At 59.7% G+C, this 23,856-nt stretch overlaps 1 protein-coding gene across 1 annotated transcript; it reads right to left on the minus strand.

Annotated features, from left to right (window-relative positions):
• Positions 1 to 715: 715 nt before the first annotated feature.
• On the minus strand, positions 716 to 18,454 carry FMNL1 (formin like 1). Its single transcript, XM_054396479.1, is given in 26 exon segments — positions 716 to 819; positions 1,516 to 1,627; positions 1,745 to 1,849; positions 2,125 to 2,226; positions 2,472 to 2,635; positions 2,739 to 2,868; positions 4,005 to 4,085; positions 4,200 to 4,268; positions 4,361 to 4,595; positions 5,252 to 5,454; positions 6,246 to 6,367; positions 6,478 to 6,791; positions 7,065 to 7,326; positions 7,381 to 7,501; positions 7,590 to 7,739; positions 7,835 to 7,945; positions 8,508 to 8,582; positions 8,855 to 8,948; positions 9,026 to 9,102; positions 9,332 to 9,440; positions 10,680 to 10,820; positions 11,059 to 11,142; positions 11,692 to 11,801; positions 11,842 to 11,931; positions 12,181 to 12,264; positions 18,387 to 18,454. Coding segments are annotated over 26 exon segments (3,294 nt in total). The 5' UTR covers positions 18,432 to 18,454.
• Positions 18,455 to 23,856: the final 5,402 nt, after the last annotated feature.

Consider the following 23,856-nt stretch of genomic DNA (forward strand, 5'->3'; position numbering starts at 1 on the left):
CCTCTGTGGGGGTGTTCCAGTCCCTGTGGTGAGGAACAGCCCAGTGCTGCTCACCACAGCTCTGCAATCCTGGGGAGACCCTGGGGTTCCAGTCCCTACTCCCACATCACAGAGAAGTTTTAAGGAAGACATAAAATGGCTGTAAAATAGCACCCCTGCCAGCTCCTGGGGTTCGGGAAGTGCCCAGGGTGGAATCGTTGCAGCAGGCTCCTTGCTGCAGAAGAGAAGCAGCTTCCGCCTGCTCAGCTCTGCAGCAGAGGACACGGGGCTCAGTGGGCAGGAGGAGCCAGGGGAGGATGTGCAGAGGCTGCAGCACCCCCGGCTGACACCCTCCCTGCAGTGGGAAATCCAAGGCACCAGCAAGCTGAAGTGGGGCCCAGCAGGGCTGACCCCCAAGCCAAGCATGGAATAGAGCAGCTCTGGGATGGGGATGGGGGATGGGGCAGCCTCTCTTTCCCTACCAAGACAAGGTGGGGCCCATTCTATGCTCCCCCCTCCCTGGTCGTACCCAAGGGGGTCCCCGGGGAGGCGCCCAGGGGCATAGCTAAGCAAGTGCCACGGATCCCTGCGCCGGACCCGAGGGCAGGCAGGGTGGGAGCGGGCACCGGCCCTGTGCCCCGCGTCGGCCCGGGCTGCTGGGCTGGCATCCTCTGGTCCCTTCTGCGTCGGGAGGAAGGTCCTGCCCTGCTCCTGGTGGCTGCAGGGCCGGTGCCGGTCACAGCGAGATGTCCGGCGTCGTCTGCAGGCTCTGCCCCCCGGGCCGCCGCTTGGCGCTGCCGCGGCTCTTGTCGGCTCTCCGGTAGGGATTGTTCCGCAGATCTGCACCGGGACACACGGCAGAGGCTCAGCTCCGCCTGCCCACCCCGACCGGCGGGCACCTGGTCACCCACCACCCCCGGGGTCACCCATCTGGGGACCAGGATGCTCAGGAGAAGTCCGCGACAGAGGCAGCAGGGACAGGAGGAGCAGCAGCATCTGCCGACGAGCAGCCTGCAGGACCTCATCCCTCGTACCCAGCGCCGTATCCTGGGGCTGACGCCGTGCTGCCCCCGGGGCTGGCGGGGCAGAGGAGGGTTGATGATTGTTACATAGCCCGGGGCGACGAGGGGCCGAGAAGCCAGGAGGGTGGCACCGCCTGGCAGCCCCTGCCCCGCCCCCCTTACCTACAGAGGACTCTCCTCGTTGAAGCTGACGTCGCAGAAGAGCCTGGACGAGCGTTTGCCCGTCCGAGCCGTGAAAGGAACAGATTTCAGAGCTGAGCAGAGCCACCCAGAGCGAAGCCAGGAGGAGGAGGAGGAGAGAGAAGGAAGAAGCAGAAGAGGAGGAAGAGCTATGAGACAGGGCAGAGAGTGCTTGGCAGCTGTGCTAAGTCCAATGCCATCTGGGATGGGAAGGTGCCACAGGTAGGTTTGGTCCTCAGGATGGGGCTTGGTGGCCCTCCAGCTCCAGACTGCGACAGTGCCTGCAGCCTCCCATCACCAAGGGTCTCTCCAAGGGCTGTGAGGGGACATTCACCTGAAATGATGTCCTCGATGGCTCCATCCTTCTCCTCGTAGATGAGAGGCTCCTTCACCAGCTGCCTCTTCTTCAGCTCTGCAATCATGTCCATCTGCTGCCGCTTGGCCTTCTGCATGGGCAGCTGTGGTTGGGGACAGTCAACAGCGTTTGCACTCAAACAGGTGGGGCACCCCTCCCAGCCTGCCCTCACCAGGACCTGCTTGGCCCTTCCCCATCATGCAGAGACATGTGGGACCTTCACCTCGGGCTGCTCCTCGTGGGGGCTGCCGGATTCTGCCTCTTTGGCTGCAGCTTCTTGTTTCTTCCACAGCTCAATGTCCTGCTCTGCTTTCTGGGGGAGGCACAGGGAGTGTGTGCTGAGCTGGGGGAGCTACTGCTGCAGGACTGCAGCCCCCACACTTCCTCCCCTCAGCAGCCCCCAGCTCAGCCCAACCCAGCTCCAGCACCTCCAGCCACCCCAAGGGACATCACTGAGCCCCAGGATCTCTCTGTCCCATGAGCCCCCAGCCTCATGTGTGGCTTTTGCTGATTACCCCAAGGTGGGATCAGACCCCCCCCTCGACTTCACATCTCCTCCCCACCCCCAGAAATGGGTTCCCCTCCTACCTTGTAGGCTCTGATGAAGCGCATGAACATGGGGAAGAAGGTGGTGGGGGGACTGGTCTTGGGGTTCTCCCCAAAGTACTCCACAGCTGCCTCGTATGCCTCCTGCGGGCAGAGACACCTTGGTCCCTGGGGCTGGGGCCCAGCAGCAGTGCCCCATCACCCACCACCTCTTTCCAGCCTCTCCCACATCACCATCCCCCTCCATATCACTCCCAGATCTCCTGCTGGAGCCGTGTCCCAACCAGGAGCCTCCCTCATGGGGCAGAGGCATGAGCAGAAGGCACCCTGGGGTGCCCCCACACAGCAATGGAGGGGCTCAGTCCTGCCCCACAACCCCCAGCACCCACCTTGGCAGTTTTGCTGTCAGCCTGCAGCTTCTCCATCACCTCAGAGTTGACCTTGAGGAAGTCCTTGAGCACAGGGCTGTCATCCTGCCGCATGAACTCCTTGCGGGTCAGCTCCATGCCCTGCTGCAGGCTCCGCACGTCCTGCAGCACACCCTCCAGGGAGACTGCGGCAGGGGGAGAGGTGCCAGGGTGAAGGCAGGCTTGGAGAGTTCCCATGCCAGGGCTGCAGCCCACCAGGATGCCCCCAGCCCAGTGCCCCTGGGCTACCTGTGCCTGCCTTGTCAAGGAAGTGCAGCTCGGCGTGGAAGCCGCTCAGCTCTGGGTACTTCTCCGTCACCACCCGCACCAGGTAGTGCAGCAGGGTCTGCTTGCGGTCTGTGGACTTCATCTCCAGCAGCTGGGAGACAGCAGTGTCAGCCCCAACCCACAGCCCACCCTCCCCACCTCCCCCTGCTCAGGGCAGGCTCTGGTGGCCCTCCATCCCCATGGCAGGTCCTGCATCCCTCCATCCACACAGCTGGATCGCAGCTCACTCCATGCCCATGGCTGGTTCCCACATCCCTCCTCCATCCCCAGCTGCTCCTTGCATCCCTCCATCTCTCCATACTTGATCTCTGCATCCTTGCCACCCCACAGCTAGTTCTGGTGTATCTCCATCCCTTTAGCTCTGTCCTATGCCTCTCCAAACCACAGAGATGGTCCCTCCATCCCACCATTTCCACAGCTGATTCCTGTGTCATTCCATCCCCAGGACTGGTCTTTGCATCCCTATAGCTGTTCTCCATCCCTCTCCAAACCCTAAAGGTGGTCTCTGCATCCTCCATCCCCACAGGAGGTTCCCATGTCCCTCCATCTCCACAGCTGATCCTGGTGCCCCTCCATCCCCATGGTTGGTCCCTGGGCAGTGATAGGGCCAGCAGACAGGACACCAGGACACAGGGACACAGGACACCAGGACACAGGGACACAAGACACAGGACACCAGCACACAGGACACAGGACACCAGACACAGGACACAGGGCACAGGACACCAGCAGACAGGACACCAGGACACAAGGACACCAGAACACAGGGACACAGGGCACAGGACACAGGACACCAGGACACAGGACACCAGCAGACAGGACACAGGGCACAGGACACAGGACACCAGGACACAGGGCACAGGACACCAGCAGACAGGACACCACGACACAGGGACACAGGACACCAGGACATAGGGACACAGGACACCAGCAGACAGGACACAGGGCACAGGACACAGGACACCATGACACAGGGCACAGGACACCAGCAGACAGGACACCACGACACAGGGACACAGGACACCAGGACGTAGGGACACAGGACACCAGCAGACAGGACACAGGGCACAGGACACAGGACACCAGGACACAGGGCACAGGACACCAGGACATAGGGACACAGGGCACAGGACATCAGGACACAGGGACACAGGGCTCAGGACACCAGGACACAGGGACACAGGGACGCAGGGCTCAGGACACCAGGCAGCTCCAGGCCAACCCTACCGCGTCCAGGCTCTGCAGCCGGAAGCCGTAGGCTGCCCCACGCTTGCTGCTGTTCATGTAGTTCCCAAAGGCCAGGACGATCTGCAGAGACAGGAGTGGCTCAGGGACACAGCCTGGCACGGATGGGGCACCCCAGGGCACCCATCCCAGCCCCACATCCCCCCCGTCAGGGCCACCCCACCCCAAACCGCTCACCTCGAGGATGTTGCGCAGTTTGCTGGAGGACTTGAGGGACATGGAGGCGGCGATGATGGCATTGAGTTGCTGCGGGGGGGCAGGAGAAGCTTCGTGAAGCTGCCGGCAGGGAGGCCGCCCCCCGGCAGACCCCCGCGGCCACCCCCCAGCACAGCACCCACCGGCATGAGCAGCTGCGCCGTGTCGCCGAAGCTGCCCAGGAAGATGAGGACGTTCATGCGCTCGGCCAGCCGCGGGATCTTGCTGAAGCGCATCATGAACTGATCCTCCTCGGACAGCTCCCCGGCCGGGCGCTGCTCCCGCTCGAACTTTCCCAGCTGCGTTCGCTCGTACTCGGTGGGTAGGAAGCGCATCAGCAGCTCCAGGAAGTCCAGGCTCAGGGCTTGCTGGTCGTACCTGTGGGTGGTGGGAAACCCCCAGCACGGTCAGACCCTGCAGCAGGTCCCTCGACCTCCCCCCTGTCACCCACACCTGGTTCCCATCTGCCCTCCAGCCCCCTGGCTGGTCCCTCCCTCCAGCTCTCCGTGTCTGGTCCCCACACAGAATCATAGAATGGTTTGGGTTGGAAGGGACCTCCAAAGGTCATCCAGCAGCACAGGCTGGTGGTTGAGTCACCAGTCCTGGAGGTGTTTAAAGGTAGTTTGGATGTGGGTCTTGGGGATGTGGTTTAGGGGTGAACCTTGTAGAGCGGAGTTCTGGGTTGGACTTGGTGATCCTGAGGGGCTTTTCCAACCTGAATATTTCTGTGACTCTCTGATTGTGTGGTTCTGTGGTTCTGTGATTCTGTGACCAGTCCAACCCCCTGCAGTCAGCAGGGACATCCTCCACCAGCTCAGGTTGCCCAGAGCCCTGTCAAGCCTCACCTTGAATATCCCCAAGCATGGAGCCTCAACCACCTCCCTGGGCAACCTGCTCCAGTGTTGCACCACCCTCCCGGTGCAGAGCTTGCTCCATCCCTGTGTGCCCACAGCTGGTGCCATCACTCCAACCCCAGCACACCCCACACTGGCCTGTGCCCAGTCTGCTCCCCACCACAGAGCAGGGGCACTCACGTCTCGATGGCAGTGCAGATGTCCTGGACGCTGCGGCCGCCCTTGCGGAGGGTGATGGCCAAGTTCTTGGCTCGGTTGGACTCCATCAGGGTCACCTTGCTGGGAGCCTTCTGTGTGGCCTTCGCCTTGAGGGCACTGATGTCCAAGCCAGGGCCCTGTGCCTTGGTCTTGAACTGCTCCTCGAAGTCACTCATGTCCAGTTCCTGTGGGGACGCAGGGCTGAGGGCACGGCAGGGAGGTAGCACAGGACATGTGGGTTGAGGATGTGCCCAGAGGACCAGTACAGGGCAGAGAGCCCCAGACAACCAGTGGCAGAACAAGAGGACACAGTCTTAAGCTGTGTCAGGGGAAGTTTAGGCTCGAGGTGAGGAGAAAGTTCTTCCCAGAAAGAGTAATTGGCCAAGAGATGTGCTGCCCAGGGAGGTGGTGGAGTCACCATCCCTTGAGGTGTTCAAAAAAAGCTTGGATGTGGCACTTGGAGCCAGGGTTTAGTTGTCAGGAGGTGTTAGGGATTAGGTAATAGGTTGGATTTGATGATCTCTGAGGTCTTTTCCAACCTGGTTGATTCTGTGATTCTGTGAGTGAGAGGATGACAATGGAGTAAAGGGAAGAGGTCAAGATGAAGGGATGAGGACAGAGTAAGGTGAAAAGGACAGGGACAGGACAAAGACAGGGACAGGACAAGGAGAGGGACAGGACAAGGAGAGGGACAGACCAAGGGGATGGGGAGAGGGTATGGAGAGTATGAGGCCACCAGAGGATGAAGATGAGGAAGAAGGCACAGACAGCACACGAGGATGAGGATAGAGCAAGGGGTCAAGGATGAGGTGACAGGAGAAAGATGGCAGATCCCACACTGTGCCCCTCCACGGTGCTGACACAGATGGGTACAAAGTGGGCATGGGGCAACCTCAGGGCAGGTGCTGCACGGACTGGGGCCCTGACCCAGCCAAGCACCCTGCCCCAGGACCCCCCAGGCCTGCTGTGTCCTCACCTGCAGCACCTTCTCGTCGTTGAGCTCGGTGAAGACGGTGCCATCGATCTGGCTTGGCTTCAGTGCCACCCAGTTGAAGACAGGCATGCGGAACTTGGTCTGGATGGGCTTCTTCACCTTCACTGCAGGGTGACCAGGAGGGGGCACACGTCATGGGGTGGGGGCGTCCCAAACCCACCCCAGGGTGTCCCCAGCCCTCACCTGGGGGACATCCCCACCGTCCCTGGGCCACACTCACCTGGACCACCAGCAGGGTTGGGGGCACCTGGCCCATCTGGGATCTCCCCACTAAGGGGTGGGGGTGGTGGAGGTGGGGGGACAAGACCTCCCAGCCCCCCTGGGAGTGGGGGTGGAGGGGGTGGTATTTGGGCACCCGGGAGTGGAGGGGCTGGAGGGGGACAGGTGCCCGTGGGCAGTGGAGGGGCAGGAGGGGGTGGCGGGGGACCAGGTTCAGCCCCTGGCAGCGGTGGCGGGGGTGGAGGGGGAGGAGCTGGAGGGGCAGGAGGAGCGGGAGGGGGAGCTGGGGCTGGATCCGGAGCTGGAGCATCTGCAAGGGAAGAAGAGGTGAGTGAGGTGGTGGCACAGCAGCACACAGTGCCACCAACACATCTCCTCTGCCAGAGAGTAACTCGGGGTCCCTGGGCACATCCCCATGCCCCCACCTCAGTTTCTCTGCCCAGAGGCATTCTGTCCCCACCGGGCCGGGGACATCACAGGTTGCCCTCATGCCCCTGCCCCATGCCCCCGCCCCACGCCCCTGCACCCACGGTACCTGTGTCGGTGACGGTAGTAGCAGTGGTGGCAGCGGCAGCGGTTTCGGCGGTGGCCGCAGCCTCTCCGGGAACCGCGGGGGCTGCCGGCGTTTCTATGACGACCGGGACGATCTCGATGGCGACGTCCCCGTCGGGCCCGCGCAGGATCTGCACCAAGCCCTTCTCCTCCAGCTCCACCAGCCGCCGCTCCAGCGCCAGCCGGTAGCAGTCCTGGGGCTGCGGGGCCGGAGGGCTGGGCGGCCGCGGAGGGCTCAGCTGCTCCTGCGGTGGTCACAAGCCCAACTTCATCACCGCCGTCCCCACCGCCGCTCCCCTCCAGTCCCGCTCCCACCGGCACCCATCCCTTCCCCCCGCAGCGCAGCAGCTCCCCTGGGCGCTCACCCGCAGCGCCTCCAGCTCCCGCCGCGCCTGGCTCAGCTGCTTCTCCAGCTCTGCTATCTTGGCCATGGAGTCGTTCTCCGCATGCTGCAGCTTCTCCGTCAGCTGTGGGGGACGAGGTGGCATCCCCTCAGCCCCAGCCCTCCCTCCGGGCTTGCGTCAGCAGCCCCTGCCCACGGCGCCCACGTCCCACCTGGCCGATGTGCTCCTGCAGCTCCTCCATGTGCTCCAGCACTGCTGTCTTGGTCTCTGAGTCCTCCAGCATGGCCCCCACGTCGAAGACGTTGTCCAGGTAGGCCTGGATCTGCACCTGCAGCTTGTCGCTCTCGGTGAGGCGGAGGCTCTGCCAGGGGACAACCGGCGGCACCGTCAGGGCCCAGGCGGTACCCCCCCGGGCGCCCAGCCAGCCACCTCCAGCAGCAGGGCAGGGCCACCCACCTCCAGGTACTGGTCCAGCCCCAGGTGGGTGAATTCATACTGCAGGAAGACTCTGAAATTCATGTTCTCCACTGAGTGCACCACGATGTTGATGAACTGCATGCAGGCCACCTGCAGGGTGGGGACAGCTTCAGCACGGCCACCAGCACAGCCTGGTGGCACAGATGTCCTTGGCAGCATGGTGCCCTGGGGACTGCACAGTGGATCAGTGCCCCTCAGGGAGATGGTTCCTCTGAGGAACACGTGGTGGTCTCACAGCCCTGGGGACACGGGGAGCTGGGGAAGGACCAGCAGCTCAGCAGCCCTGGGGGACATGATGGCCTGGGGACAGTGTGGTGGATCTGCAGCCCTTGGGGACATGATGGCCTGGGGACAACATGGTGGCTCAGCAGCCCTTAGGGACATCATGACCTGGGGACAGCATGGTGGCTCAGCAGCCCTCAGGGACATGACGGCCTGGGGACAGTGTGGTGGCTCAGCAGCCCTCAGGGACATGATGGCCTGGGGACAGGATGGTGGCTCAGAAGCTCTTGGGGACAAAATGCTCTGAGGACAGCACAACAGCTTGGCAGCCCCTGGAACATGACACCCCCAGGGCAGCCTGGTGGCTCAGCCACCCCTGGGGACACAGTGGCATGGGGACAGCAGGGCAGGACCCCCAGCAGGCACTCACCATGAAGTCGATGTTGGTGTCCTCATTTCGGAAGTACTCCATCAGCTTCTCGAAGCGATTCTTCTCCCCGCAGACCTGGGGTGGGAGCAGAGGGGTCAGGCTAGGAGGGACTTGGCCAGGGTGGGCACGCAGAGGGGTGACAGGGCAGGAGGCACTTGTCACTGATACCATCCCATCCAGCTGGGATGTGGCCCTGAGGACATCAAGTGGTGGGACGGGCACTTGCAGGGTGGAGGGTGCCCTGATGGCACGAGGCTCTGCCACACGCAGGGAAACTGAGGCACAAGCCCAGCCAGAGCACCCAGCCAGGGTGTCAGCATGTCCCTGTGTCCCCACTGGGGACTCACCTCCTTGAAGTTGTCAAAGGCAGCCAGGATGATGTCATGGCCACCCCGGACCAGGCAGACAGCAGCCAGCAGCTCCAGAACCAGAGCCTTGGTCCTGCGTGGACATGGAGTGGGTGAGGGCCACGAGGTAGGCAAGGGGACAGGGGGTGTGTGACAAGGGATGGGTCTTACCTGGCACTCTTGTTGTTGAGGCTGAGGGTGATCTCGTTGACACAGGCTGGGTGGTTCATCACCAGGCTGAAGCCAGACTTGGGGATAAAAGGAGCACTAATGTCCCCCAGTGCCTCCCGCTCCGGGCCCTTGGGACATCCCCACGCCACATCCCCGCCAGACACGAGGTTGAGTGAAGGCGTCCCCGAGCAAAGAGCATGGAAAACAGGTCCCACCTAAAACCCCGCCCCTGAAGATGGGCACTGCGGGGGCTGGAGGCTTTCGGGGAGCCCCAGGTGGGTCCCCGAGGACTCTGCCCTGTCCCACCTGGTAGTTCATGATGGCACGGAGACACATGATGCAGAGGTGGACGTCGTCCTTCTGGCTGACCAGGCGGGAGTTCCTCAGAGCCTTCTTGCTGTGCGAGGGGTTCAGCCTGGGCAGGAGAGAAGGTGGCTGAAAGCGGGCCGGGGGCGGCCGAGGGGGCGCAGCACAAGCGGGCAGAGGGCAGCGCACGGGTGGGTGGCAGCGGCGGGGGGGGAGATGACACCAGAAGACCCCCAGGCGGTCGCGTCCCCGTGGGAGAGGCTCCCACGCCCATCCCGGTCTAGAAGCCCTCAGGGTGGTGGTGATGGGGTGGTGGTGATGGGATGGAGGTGCTGGGATGGGGGTGGGGTGCCCCTCGTGCCCGCGGCTGGTCTCAGAGGCTCACCGGGGCGTGTGCCAGCTGCCGGCTGACTTGGGGCTACTGTCCCCATCGCTGCCCGGGGCGTCGCAGGGGACACCAGGGTGGACGTGGCGGAGGAGGGTGTGAATGTGCTGGTTCGAGAGGCAGCAGCTGGAGGCACGTTAGAGCCTGCAGGACAGGAGGGAGAGACGGGGCTCCCGCGGCGCCCCGGGGACACCCAGGCTTGGGGACACAGCTAGGGGACAAGGGCTGGGACCCCCTGCAACGCTTCCACGTCACTCCTGTCCTGTCCCTGGGGACTGGAGGGGGCACCTTGGCTCCTCCGGTGCTGCTGACAGGCGGCGAGGGACCCCCACGGTCCCCACGGTGCCACATTAAAGCTTGGGGTGACTGTGACGGGTTGGACCCTGGAACCGCCCCCCCTGCCCACCGGGGTTGCCCCGCAGGAACCATCTCCAACACTGCTGACCAGCAGTGGGGTCCACTGGGGGTGTCCCTGTCCCACCGGCACTCCGACCCCATCACCTACCGTCAGCGCGTCCCCCGGCAGCGTGCAAGAGAAGAGCAGGGTTAGGAGGGGGCTGCAGGGATGAGCGGCACCAAGCGAGAGCCACCGGGACCGGGACCGGCCGCGGGGACGCAGACCTGTTCCTCCACGCCGGTTTTAAACCAGTGGGGTGACATTTGCTCCCCAAAATCTTGAACACCCCCAATTTTTTTTTTTTCCTTTTTGATGGGTTTTACCCACAAGGATCCCAAACCGTTTGAGGCGCAGGGCTGGGGGCACTGCTCCAGCCCCGGCAGGGTTTGTCCCTTGTGCGCAGGCACCGGGATGTGGCTTTGTGTCCCCGAACCAGTGTTGGGGACCCGTTTTGGGGAGCAGGCCTGCGTCTCCCTGCCGAGCCCCTCTCCGAGCTGGGGGTGCAGCGAGGCAGAGAGCAGGGGGACACGGCGCGGGGACACAGGGAACAGGGGCCCACGCGGTACCTGACGGTGAGGTGCCGCACTTTGGAGGAGCCCTGGGTGGGGGACGAGGAGCTGCTCTTGCTCAGGTCCTCCAGCGATCTCTCCAAGCCCTTGCCCTTGTCAGAGCCTGGGCTGCCGTTCTCTGTGCTCTCCATGTCGTACCTGGTGGCCCGCGGGGACACAGGGATGGGTGAGACACAGCACCCCGACTCTGGCAGGCACCCCTTTGGGGCTCCCAGGGCCGGGGATGTGGGTATGGAGACGCTGGGGACGCTCTGCTCAACCCCAGCAGTGCTCTCTCCTCTCAGTAGTGGGAGAGAGCATCCCAAGGGCCGCTGCCCCCTCCCCCCAAGCACAGGAGTCCCAGGGCCGTGGGGAAGGGACACGGGTGGGGACGTACGCGACAGAGCACTGGGCGAAGGCAAGGTACTCCAGCAGCACGTCCAGGCCCTTGTTCTCCTCGTTGAGGAACTCCTGGACCCACCTGAGGGGTGCAGGGGGTCAGTGAGTTCCACCAGCCCCTCCTCACCTTCCCTTCTCCTCACCCAGGCCTCCTCTGGTCAGAGAGTGTTGGACACTCTGGGCACATGAGGTGGCATTTCTCCAAGGCAGGTGGGTGCCATGGTGACCTCCTAGTGCCCAGGGGACATAGCCTGAGGGCTCTGCTGCCACCACTGCCATCTCAGCAGGACAGCCCAGCTATGAGTGGGAGGAACATGGCTCAGCACCCACCCACACCACCAGGGGCTGAGGGGCCAAGGTGGGGACTGGCCTCCTTCCTTGCACCTAGGAGGTATCATGGTGACAGCCACCTGGCAGAGCCTCACAGCACCCACAGCACAACCAGCTGCTTCAGCACCCACATCCTCCCACCAGAGCCAGGCTGAGGGGCAGGATGAGGCCACCAGCCTCCACATCCCGTTGCCACCCCCACAGCCAGAAGCCACCATCACACCAGGCCCTGCCAGAGCGATGCCAGGGCCAGCAGCAGCACCTGGGTGGCCTGAGGGCACAGCCCAGGTCCCTTCCTCACCCAATGTAGTTGGTCCTCAAGGAAATCTCCAGCTCCCGCAGCACTTGCGTGGACTCCTGCACTCGCCTCTTGAACTGGGGGGGCAGGGACAGCTGTTGGCACCATCCCCACTCCTCACCCAGGCTGGGGACAAGGAGTGGGGGGGGCAGCCCTCACCTTCCTGCTGACACCTCCTGTGTCCAAGCAACTCTTCAGCTTCTGGATGTAGGCGGAGGGTGGATTTTTCACCTGGAAACGCTCCTGCAAGCCCCGGAGAGAGGATGAAACCAGGCCACCCACTCTTGCCACAGGGACCTGCCACCCTCCCTGTGCCAGCCACCACGTCCCCATGTCCCCTCTGTGCTGCAGATGGCTGTGCATCAATGTTTAATGAGGTTAATAAGGCACTGCCTCGCTAACAGAGATGGATGTGCCAGGCTGGTGCCCACGTCATGAGTGGCACCTGGGGACAGGGATGGCACTGGGGACACTGCCACACTCAGGCCTCACCTGGTCACAAATGAGCTCCCACTTCTTCTCATTGTCATACTGGTTGAGCAGCTTCATCTTGTCCGGGGGCAGGTTCATGGAGTTCTGTGGGGTGATGAATGTCAGGGCTGGGGGGCACCCCCCAGGGCTGTTGCACCCACAGCTGGCCCAGCACTGGGTGTCCTTCAGTGGTGGGATGATGGGGACACCAGTGGGGGGATGAGATACTGGTGGGACAATGGGGACACTAGTGTAACAATGGGGGACAGTGGTGGGATAATGGGGGACACTGGTGGGACAATGGGGATACCAGTGGGAGGATGGGGACACTGGTGGGACTATGGGGGACACCAATGGAAGGATGGGGACAGCAGTGGAACAATGGGGGACATTGGTGGGATAATGGGGGACACTGGTGGGACAATGGGGACACCAGTGGGAGGATGGGGACACTGGTGGGATGATGGGAACACCACCATTCCCAGAAAGTTAACATCTCTCCAGCCATGGATGGTTGCTGATGGCTCCATCAGCAATGTCCCCACCCAGGGGTCCCCAAACAGGAGGTCATGGGGTGCTAATGGAGGACAGAAGGGAAACTGGAGCTATCCATCCTTGTCACGAGTGCACACTGCTCCCAGCCTCAGCCAGCCCAGTCCCAGCAAAGCCACTCGGGGTGAGGGACAGGGACAGGAGCTGGTGGCACAGCTGAGGAACCAGGAGCCTGAGCCCTGCTCGGGGGTGATGGTCACCCCCAGGTCCCCTCACCAGTGGTGTGTGACCACCCTGGCTGGTGAACTCAGTGCTTCTTCCCAGACATGATGTCAGGGCAGGGGCTGGCGTGCCACCACCTCCCTCCCTGCCCCCATTGCATAACCCCAGTGCCAGCACCCCCCCGGGGCCACCCTGGCAGGACGTGACGCAGTTTCCGCCCTCCCAACGGCACCAGGCAGCTGCCAAACCACTCTGTGCCACGGCCAGGGGCTGGGGGGGGGCCCAGGGGCAGCTCCTGTCTCTGGGGTGCTCGGGGACACAGCAGATCCCCAAGGGACACCATGGAATGCGCATGGAATGACCAACAGAGCCTTTAGTGGGGCACTCGCTGTGGCCTGGGAGCTCAGCTTGGGTCATGGACAATTTAATTCCCCAAAAGAGCCATTTGTGGTGATCCAGCCCCCAGGGGAAAGCAGGAGCTGAGGCTGCTGCCAGCCTGGAGGGCCCTGCCAAGCTGTCACATTGGCACAGGGAGGTGATGCACAGCACCACGTCCCCCCTTACACCTCTGATTTTGGGATCCCCTGATGTTGGGGTGTGCACACCCCTGGGTCAGCCACATCCTTGGGGAAAAGGCATCTGCCAGGGGTATGGCTGCCCACAGAGGAGCAGGTCCAAGAGGAGAGGTGCCAGGGTGGCGGGCAGGAGTGGCAACCTCGGCGCCTGCCTCCACCAAGGACCTGCCCAGCTGCTTTTGCAAGGAGCCAAACCCAGGAGGTGTGGGTGGAGAGGAGCCAGCCCTTGGCTGGGTCCAACCAGGGGATGGCTTTCATGGAGAGCCAGGCAGGGAGGGTCACATTAGGCTGTGAGGACAGAAATAGCCTTGTGGTGAAGCCAGCAGAGCTGGAAGGTAGGTCCCAGGCAAGGTGGCAGCAGCACTTGGATGTCCCCTTGGCTGGGGAGCTCCATCCCTACGGTCACCAAGATGCCATCCCTGAGCCAGATGAGACCAGGAGAGTCAGACTAAGGCACAGGGCTGGGACTAGAGGGATCACACACACAGATACTCCTGGCAGCATCTGTGGTACCCTCCGTGAATCACTTTGTTGGGTCACCAGAGAGGGGATGGTGGCACCTGCCATGTGGACCACCGCTTCCAGGGACCACGTGTGGCACCTGGAAAAACCAGGCCCGAGCATCAGCAGTGGGACAGGACCTGCCACAGCCTCCCTGCCACAAGGATGCTGGGGACATCCCTATGGAGGTGGCATTGCCACCTCTTCACACACAGGGCTGGGCGGGGGGCAGGATGTGGCACGGGTTGGGTACAACCTGGGTGGTGGCTGCACCCACGTGGTGCTGGCAGGGGGAGGAAGTGGCTCTGCTGTGGTCCCCAGCAGCACCAAGACACTGGTTCTTGTTTCCTGCTGGGGAGGGGGGAGGAGGAGGTGTGGGGCAAGGCAGCAGCCCAGCACCCTGGAGGTGACAGAGGAAGGCCTTAGTCCTCTTCCTCCTTGGGGAACAAGGATGGAGGGGCCACAGAGACTTGTCCCCAGGAGCCACAGCCCACCCCTGGCACCCAGCACCTTTGTCCCACCCCTAGCACCCAGCACCCTTGTCCCGTCCCAACCCAGCGTGGGGCTTCCCCACCCTGCCCCCTCAGTCTGGGAGCAGCATCACAGCCACCTCACTGAGCAGATGCCACCAAACGGCCCCCACCAGCCCTGCTGGGACACGAGGTGCCACAGAGCCCATGACACCATCCCACCAGCCTGTGGCTGCCTGGGACCTCCTATCTCAGGGGGGGTTGCTGTGGGGTTGAGCTTCCAACTACAACCCAGAGCGAGGTGGGGGCAAGGCAGCACCCACAGCATTTTCCGGTCCAGAAGGGACCTCCTCATCTCGCAGAGCTGCTGCTGGGGCTGGGGGGGACGGAGCTATGCTGCGTGTCAGGCACCTTTGGTTTGTTCCACATACCAGCCAGCAGAGCTGGGCTGGGCTGGGCTCTGCACCAAAGTCCAGCAGAAGCTCTCACAGCATCCTCTACAGAAGTGTCTGCAAGACACAGGTGGGCTGGAGAGAGGCCCAGGCTGAAGCCATGAGCCACGTTCCTGGGGCACAGCAGGATGAGTGTCCTCAGAGCAGGGGTGGAAAGTCTCAGTGGCACATGGCACAGGAAACAGCCCCAAGACAGCAGCTGAGGGACTTTCATGTCTGGGGACTTCCAGGTTGGCCGTGGGAAGGACTAACATCACCTGGGCTGGTGGCCAATGCACCACACCTCCCCTAGGGTGGTCCATCCCTTGTGGCCATGGAGCACAATGCTCCCACCCAAGGGAATTTGCAGCCTGTCCAGCCCCATAGCATCAGCCTCCCATGATGTCCCCTCCAGTGACCTTGAGTGTCACCAGAGCCATCCTTCTGCCTCTCCTTGAGGCTCAGCACTGGCACACACCAGGATCAGGCTCTCTCAGCCCCCAGGTGCAGGAAGCTGGGCTGGGTCACACTCTTAGGACCAGCTCATCCCTGCAGGATCCAGCCAGGTCCCAAACCCACTACATGCCAAGCAGAGCCAAGCTGGTGGAGGAGCAGACTGGTCCCTGTTGATGGCCAGATTCTGCTGTGAGGAGCAAGGAGCAGCTAAGGGGTGGTGGCTGTTGCTCCCAACACTGTTTTAAGACCAAGCAGAAGCTGCTCTCAGCACAGGGTGGGGGGAATGAGCCTGATCCAGCTACAGTGCACAGATCCCTGCTGGATACTCCCACACCTGCCCCACACCTGTACAAGGTGGGATCTCTGCACGCACATGCACCCTCAGGTTATCCAGGTCTGGATTTGGTAACGTGGGGGCCTGACCCAGTCACCCAAGGAGGATCTTTGAACTGGGATGTCCTCCTAAATCAGCCAGAGCTGGATCCAGCCATAAGGGGAGGGCCTGATCCAGCCACCTGGGGGAATCCCTGCACCAGGACACCCTCCCTGTGCAGCCAGAGCTGGCTTCAGCTCTCAGGCCACTTCTCTGCCTATCCAGGACACACCTCCCATGGGGACCCCCCCCCCCCCCATAGCTCCCAGTCAGACCTGGGCACCGGAGTGGGGCCAGGCTGGGGCAGGACCCAGCAGAAAACCAAATGTCAGTTTTCTTTCCGGGTTGAGCTGAGGTCGACACTGCGGCCAGGGCCCACTGGTGACCAGTTCCACCACTGGGGCCAACAGCACATCTGCAAACATCTGCAAACATCTGCAAACATCTGCAGCAGTGATGTTTGCCGTCCTCTCCTCTAGATCCCGGGAGAAGCAGCAGCAAAGCCCCTGCCAGCGGCTGGAGCAGCCCCATCCTCACCAGTCCCTGAGCCCACAGCTCCAGCAGGATCCCTCCCAACTCACCCTCCACTCACAAATCCACTCATGGAGATTCCCCATCTCCACCTCTTAACTTACAGAGTGGGGAGAGTCCTGGCTGCTCCAAGTAGGAGCATCTGAGCATCCCCATCCTGGCAGCTCCATCCCAAAAAAGCCACCTCGGCACTTCCAAGCCACTTGGCATGGGGACAACCCTCCCATCGTGCTGCCAAAGTGGCATCTGCCACGGTGCCCTAGCTGGGGAGAAGCCAACTGTTGGGGAGTAAAAGGAAATTCCCTGTTTGCTGGCACACCACGGGTTCAGGATCCCCTAGACTCCACCACTGGCTTTTCTGCCAGGCTTTGCCCCACCAGTGCTCCCAGTTTGGGGTGCTTTGCACCAGTGTGCTCTCACAGCATCATCATGACCACGGCAACCTGCTGGATCAGGATCATGCCCAACTGTCAGATTCCCAACTTGCTCCCTCACTGCCCTCACAAGCTCAGGAGGTAGAAAAGTTGAATCCCAAGTCAAGGAGCAGGGTTGGGTGGGTGAGAGCAGGGGGGCCCCGTCCTCCCCTTCCCCCAGGGGTCCTGCTGCCCCCGGGCCATGGGAAGGGGGAAGGGAACCTGTGCAAGGAGGAAGCGAGATTGGGACAGTGGATTTCACAAGACAGACGCTTCCCGTCTGGCCCAAGCCCAGCCCCTGGCTGCCCCCAGCTCCCAGGAAAGGGCTTTCCCTCGGGATGGAGGAGGTCCAGGTGGCACAGGGCATCTGCAGCATCATTTTCCCCTTTTCCCATCGTTTTTTGGTTAGGATTCCCAACCTGCCCTCACCCAGCCCGTTGTAAGCTCTGTTTCCTGAGGCCTCACAGCAGCAGCAGCAGCGGAAACACCCTGAGGTGCTTCCTCAGCCACCCAGCCACCCGTCCCCTGCTGCCACCACTGCCACAGCACCCAGGAGCCATCACAGGCACTGCCACTCCACCATCCCTGCGCCCCCAAGCCGATGGGTGTCCCATGGCCAAGTCCTCCCTCTGGGGGTCCCACACGGACCGGCGCCTCGCCGAGCCCTTCACCGTCATCCCGTCGCAGCCGTGCCGAGCAGAGCTGCCGGCGGCAGCGGCCGCGATGCCCATCCCTAAATAAGCCTCTAAACGCCACCGGATGAAATCCTTCCCAACAGCCAGCGCTCGGGGCCGGGATGCTGGATCCCAGCCAGCAGATCCCGGCGTACCGGCAGCCGGGCGAGATTTGCCGGCAGCCGCTCACGGCACTGGGCCGGCAACCAAACGCCTTCCATCTCCCGCCGGGGGATGGATCCAGGCATTAAAGCAGGGATGGTTTAGTGTTTGGTTTTTTTTTTTTGCCAGCTCCCAGCGTGAAGCTCCGGGATGTGGGATGGAGCCGTGTCCCGGTGGCACCGCGGCCGGCCTGGCGAAGGTCACGGCCAACCGACCCCGCTCAAGGACAGCAGCGAGCGGAGCGGGAGCCGATCTCCCGCAGCTCCAAACGCTCCAAGGAGCTGCCATCCATCCATCCATCCATGCATCCCTTGGGAATGCGGCTCCGGCAGCGCCCGGGTGGCTTTCCCGGGAAGAAGAGCAGCGAGGAGGAGGAGGAAGAGGAGGAGGAGAAGGAAGAGGCGAGCATTGGCCATCCGCAGCACCGGGCGCCTGCGGCACGCTGCCGGCCCCCGCCATGGCCGAGCGTCCCCGGGGACACCCCAAGAGTTCAGGGCTGGGTCCTCCGAACTGTGGGAGCCCTGGGGCGGTGGCACCGGGTGGGGGATGTCCCCGGGGAAGGGATGAGCATCTTCGTGGGGGACAGGGAAGAGGGGAAATTAGTTGCAGTAATAAAATAATAATTAATAAGCAATTTTAAACCGAGTATGAGGAAATAATGCTGATGAACATCCTAATAAAGATAATGGATATCAGCATACCATAGCAAGGGGCTGTAGTAGTAATAATAATAGTGAAAGGATGATAACGAGGCTGATAATGATGGTGATAATGCTGCTAATAACGCTATTAGTGCCAATAATAAAAAGCCTGGGCAAGATTTCGGGGTGTCTCCCCCGCCGCAGGGGTCCTTCCCCTCCCCATCACCTCTGCAAGCTTGGGGGGGTTGACCAGCCCCTCGCAGCAGGTCCCCCCAGCCCCACTCACCAGGACGTGGCCGAAGCGCTCCTCCAGCTCGGCGGCCCCGGGCATGGGTTGCCGGGCGGGCGGCGGGGCGGCGGCGGTAACGGTGCTCGGGGCGAGTCCCGGCTGCCGGGGGTCGCGCTGCTCTCTCTGCTCCCGCTGCTCCCGCCCCGCCGTGCCCCCCCCTTCCAGCCCCCCGGCCGCGTTGCCCATGGCGGAGCGCTGCGGGCTGCCCGGGGGCAGTTTGTCCTGAAACGCCCCCCCCGGCCCCGACTCCGCGACTGCTGCTCGGCGCCGTTCGCAACTTCTCCGGGTGCTCTCCGGCGGTGAACGCCCTCAGCCCCCGCCCCCCTCCGCCCCGAGGCCGGGCCCGCCGCTAACCGGCCCGAGAGGGGCCGCCCCGCACCTGCCAGGGCCCCCTCCCCGGGGCACTGCGGTGAGCGACGGGGACGGGAGAGCCCCGTACCCACCGCCCCCAGTCCTGCCCCGGCGCCGCCAGAGGGTTCTGCTGCCTCGGGTGCATCGCTTCTTGGTTTATTTTATTTTATTTTATTTTATTTTATTTTATTTTATTTTATTTTATTTTATTTTATTTTATTTTATTTTATTTTATTTTATTTTATTTTTTATTTTTATCTTATTTTTATCTTATCTTACCTTATTTTAATTTTTTATTTTATCTTTAAATTTTTTCTTTTAATTTATTTTATTTCAGTATTTTTTCTTATTTTGCTTTTTAATTCTAAATTAATTTAATTCATCTTATTTTAATTTCTTTTCATTTGCTCATTTACATCCAAGTCTTTTATTTAACTAAATGTTTTTTATAATTTTGATTTTATTCTGTTTTTATTTCACTCAGGGGTTTTAACATCTTGTTTTTATTTTTTAATTTATTTTATTTACATCTTATTCCATTCTGTTACTGATTTTAATTTTTATTTCAATTTTTTCAAATTTTATTTCTTTTTTTAAAAAATATTTTTCCTTTCATTCTTTTATCTTGCTGCATTTTTATCTGATTGTTTATTTCATTTACTTTACTTTTTAGAATTATTATGTTTTTTTCAATCTTTATTGTACTTTTTTTTCCTACTACATTTTTAGTTTATTTTATTTTCAGATTTTTTATTCTATTTTTTCAAATTTTTTACTTTATTGTACTTCAATTTTCCATCTTATTTTTTATTTTATTTTACTTTGTACACATTTAAATTTTTGGTTTCTTAATTTTACACTGATTTTTTTAATTTTACTGACATTTTAGAGTTCTTTCATTCTTAAGTTTTTATTTTACTTTGGTTTTTTATATTACTTACAATTTGTTGTATTGTCATTTAATTTTTTTAAATTTTATTATTTTATTTTACTTTACTTTTTATTTCATTTACTATTTGTTTTGTTTTACTTTTTATTTTGTTTTGTTTTATTTTTTATTTTATATTATTTTATATTTTATTTTGTTTTGTTTTATTTTTTATTTTATATTATTTTATATTTTATTTTAATTTAATTTAATTTAATTTAATTTAATTTTCTCAGGGGCCAAGGTGCTCAGTGCTGGCATCCAGGAGATGCTGAATTCTCCCCTTCTCAACCTGGCCACCCCAGGAGGGCAGCTGAGGCTCCTCATGTCCCTGGGCAGCATGCACTGGGCAAGGACCTCTGGACTGTGTAACCCCAGGTTTGGGGTTCCAGGGGTGGGCACAAGGCTGGCACAGCATGGGCAGGACACAATGACCCTGCCAGGGGCAGAGCCTCATGGCCAGGCATGCTCCTGCCCTCCCACCAGCCAGGGTCAAGAGGGTGTCAAGAAGGGTCCAAACTCTTCCCAGTGGTGCCCAGGGACAGTGGACACAAACTGGAACCCAGCAAGTTCCACCTCAGCATGAGGAGAAACTTGTGTGGTGTGAGGGTGCTGGAGGCCTGGAGCAGGCTGCCCAGAGAGGTTGTGGAGTCTTCTTCTCTGGAGACTTTCAAGCCCCACCTGGATGTGTTCCTGGGTGACCCTGCTCTGGCAGGGGGGTTGGACTCCATGGTTTCTGGAGGTCCCTTCCAACCTCTACCATTCTGTGATTCTAAGAGCAGAATGTGCAGCTGGGGCTGTGACATCCAGACCCACCCCATCAAATGTGCAGCTCCAGCCTGCTCCCTGCCCTGCAGAGCAGCTCCTCAGGGTTCCCAGCACTGCAGCAGGAATGCCCATGGCTGCCAGCTGCAGCCAGGACACAAAGCAGTTCCACCGAAGTTTGGAGAGATTCAGCAAGAGGTAGTGAGGTTCGACCTGGACAGGCTGCAGAGGTGGCACCATGTGAACCTCAGGAGCTTCAACAAGGCCACGTGCAAGGTCCTGCAGCTTGTCAGAGCAACTCCTGGTAGCAATCCAGGCTGGGGGATGAAGGGCTGGAGAGCAGCCCTCTGGAGAAAGGCTTGGGGGTGCAAAGCTGGACAAGAGCCAGCACCAAGTGCTGCCAGCCCAGAGCCAGCCTGTCCTGAGCTGATCCCCAGCAGCATGGGCAGCAAGGGCAGGGAGGGGATTCTGCCTTCTTCTGTGCTCTGCTGAGACCTCCCCTGCAGTGCTGGGGCAGCTCTGGAGCCCTCAGCACAGCACAGACAGGGACCTGGTGCAGCAGGGCTAGAGGAGGCCACAGCAATGCTGGCAGGGCTGGAAGCCCTCTGCTGGGAGGCCAGGCTGAGAGAGTTGGGCTTGGGCAGCCTGGAGAGGAGAAGGCTCCAGGGAGACCTTCTGGTGGCCTCTCAGTGCTTCAAGGGCCCAGCAGAAAGCTGGGGACAGAGTTTGGAGCAGGGCCTGATGTGACAGGACAAGGAGGGATGGTTGGGAAGTGAAAGAGGGAGATTGAGAGTGGAGAGAAGGGAGAAATGTTTGACACTGAGGCTGGGGAGAGCCTGGCCCAGGCTGGGCAGAGAGCTGGGAGCTGCCCCATGGCTGGCACCATTGCAGGGGAGGTTGTTTGGGGCTGTGAGCAACCTGCTGTGGTTGGGGCTGTCCCTGGGGGCTGCAGGGGGTTGCCCTGGATGAGCTTCACAGGTCCCTTCCCACCCAAAGCACTCCATCATTCGCAGGTTGCACTGAGATTTGCTGATGTTCAAGATCTGGGGAGAGATCTGCTGAGGGATGGGTGGAGAATGGATCCAGGTGGGATCTTTGACCCCATGGTCTACTATGGGCTGGAAGCCCCCACGCAGCACCAGGCCAGACATCAGCATTACTGCATCCATCCGGCTCCCTGGCATCTCCTCTTGGGCAGGACCTGCTGAGGCCCTGCTGGGACTAGGGGAACGTGCTAGACCTGTTCTGCCAACCTCTGCTGGCCTCTGCCAACCCAAACCATGGCCTGGGGATGAGCAACACGAGCAGGAGGCTGCCATCACTCCCCAGCTGCCCGTGGCACGGTGCCACATCCTCCTCCCCACCATCTCCAGGGCTTTGGGAGGTCAGAGAGGAGCTGCAGGCAGCTCAGCAGCACCAGAATTGGGGTCACCCACATTTGGGATGGTTCTGCTTTCCCAGAGCTCAGCTGGCAGCTGGAATCTCTTTGTCTCATTAAATTATATTTTTGTAGCTCATTAACTATTCTGTGTTTAATTCCCTGATCCTCGTTGTTGAAGGGCAGCTTTGGAACCTGCTACAGGGGTCAGAGATGGACACTCCACTGCTGCCCCTGAGGTGTGCCCAAGAGGGCAGATGTCACCAGGACCATGCATGAGGACCAGGGCTTCACTCAGAGAGGTCCCATGCCCAGGGATGAGGCTCTACAATGGGGCAGGAAATCTGTGGGGACCCCCATGGTCTGGATCCCCCCCATGAACATCCCACCCATATGCCAGGGTGAAACCTGGGTGCTGTCAGAGCACCCACAGCCATGCTGACAACACCTTCCTGACCACAGCTTCCCAGTGGGAAGCATCAGGGTTGATATCCCAGCTGGGGAATGCTGGGTAGAAGTGGAGACCCCCATGCAGGACACCTGGCATGGACTAAATCTGGTGAGAAATGAGCACTAGGACATTGGGCCCAACTGGGCCAGGCTTTGATCTCAGAAGTCCCACTAGGTCTCTCCTGATTTGGGGTGCCAAGAACAAGTGCAATGAAAGCAGCAGGCAGGGCTGGGCAGGATTGGGTTTCCATGAGGGACAGCTGAAGCTCTCCATCCCCAGGAGAAGCAGGGCCAAGGCTGAGGGTACCATCTCCTGGCCACAGTGAGGGCTGCAGTGGTGGGAGGAAGGCTGTGAGAGCAGGGCATGAAATGAGGGCTGAGCATGAGAAAGGATAGGGCTTGTGCCCCCCCTTTGTCTGGGGAGGTGCTTCATGAGAGGTTTGGGGTTGCACTGATCCCCATGGGCACCAGCCAAGGTGCCAAGAGGGAGCCCAGCACTGGGTTTTGGGGTCCTTGGTACAAGCTGGACAGAGTAGTCCTTGCCCCAGCAGTTCCAGGAGGACTGGGAAGCACCTTGCTCACTTCTCATCTCAACCCCAGAGACTGAGATGTCTCCAGAGATGGCAGAGTGCCTGTGGTCTCTTGATTGGAGGAATTCATGTCTCTTATCTCCTCCTCTCTTGGGCTAGCCACACATGGCCCATCCTTGGGGTGATGATTGTTGAGCTCTTGTGACCACAAAGAGCTTCCTGACGCCCTAGCTGGCAGCTGGCCAGGTCCTTTGAGAGGTAAGGACAGAGGGCAGCCTGCTTCACCCAGGGGTCTTTGCTGAGACAACTTCATCACAACCTGATGGTCCTCCACCACTTACAGCTTCTCTCCTCCTTGGACTTTGCAGCTGTTGCTGCCAACTCTTCTCTCCTTCCACCACTTCTCCGGTGTTCGACTCATGCTCCGTGAAAGCTTTCATCTGACAACCCAAATGCCACAGAGGCTGCTCACTTCCTGCTCTGATAGACCTTAAATCAAAAAAAAAAAAAAAGAAAAAAAAAAAAAGAAAACCCCCAACCACCAAACCCAGTCTCAAAATGACTCAAATAATTGTCATCAGTAGGAGCCCAGAGCTCGTTGAGTTTCCATCTTAATGTTGACTTCAGGTCAAGCTTAGCTTTGTTTCCTTAATTAACTTCGCCTCACTGAAGCCTCTCAGGCAGGACTTCACACTCCTCTGGTTTTATTCCCCCTAAATCTGTCATTCCACCCCAAGGAAAAAAAAAAACCAAACAAATCCCATTCCTTGGTGTCCAAGTTCCTCAGCCGTACCTTAGACCTAGGCTGTGCAGCTCAGAATAAACCCAAGATGAGGATCTTGGCACTGAAGGATTAAGCTCCAGACACTTGAGGGTATTTGGAAAGCTGACCCCCCCTCTCATGTACCTCCAAGGAGCTGGGCCTGGAGGCATCTGGGAACCATTTCTTGAGGTTCCTCAAGGACATTCCTCTTCCTTTCTGCTTCATTGCAACCTCATGGCTCTCCACAACTCCCTGAAAGGAGGCTGCAGTGAGGTGGAGTTTGGTCTCTCCTCCCTAGTACA

The sequence above is a fragment of the Indicator indicator genome, chromosome 37, assembly GCF_027791375.1.
Source record: "Indicator indicator isolate 239-I01 chromosome 37, UM_Iind_1.1, whole genome shotgun sequence".
Lineage (NCBI taxonomy): Eukaryota > Metazoa > Chordata > Aves > Piciformes > Indicatoridae > Indicator > Indicator indicator.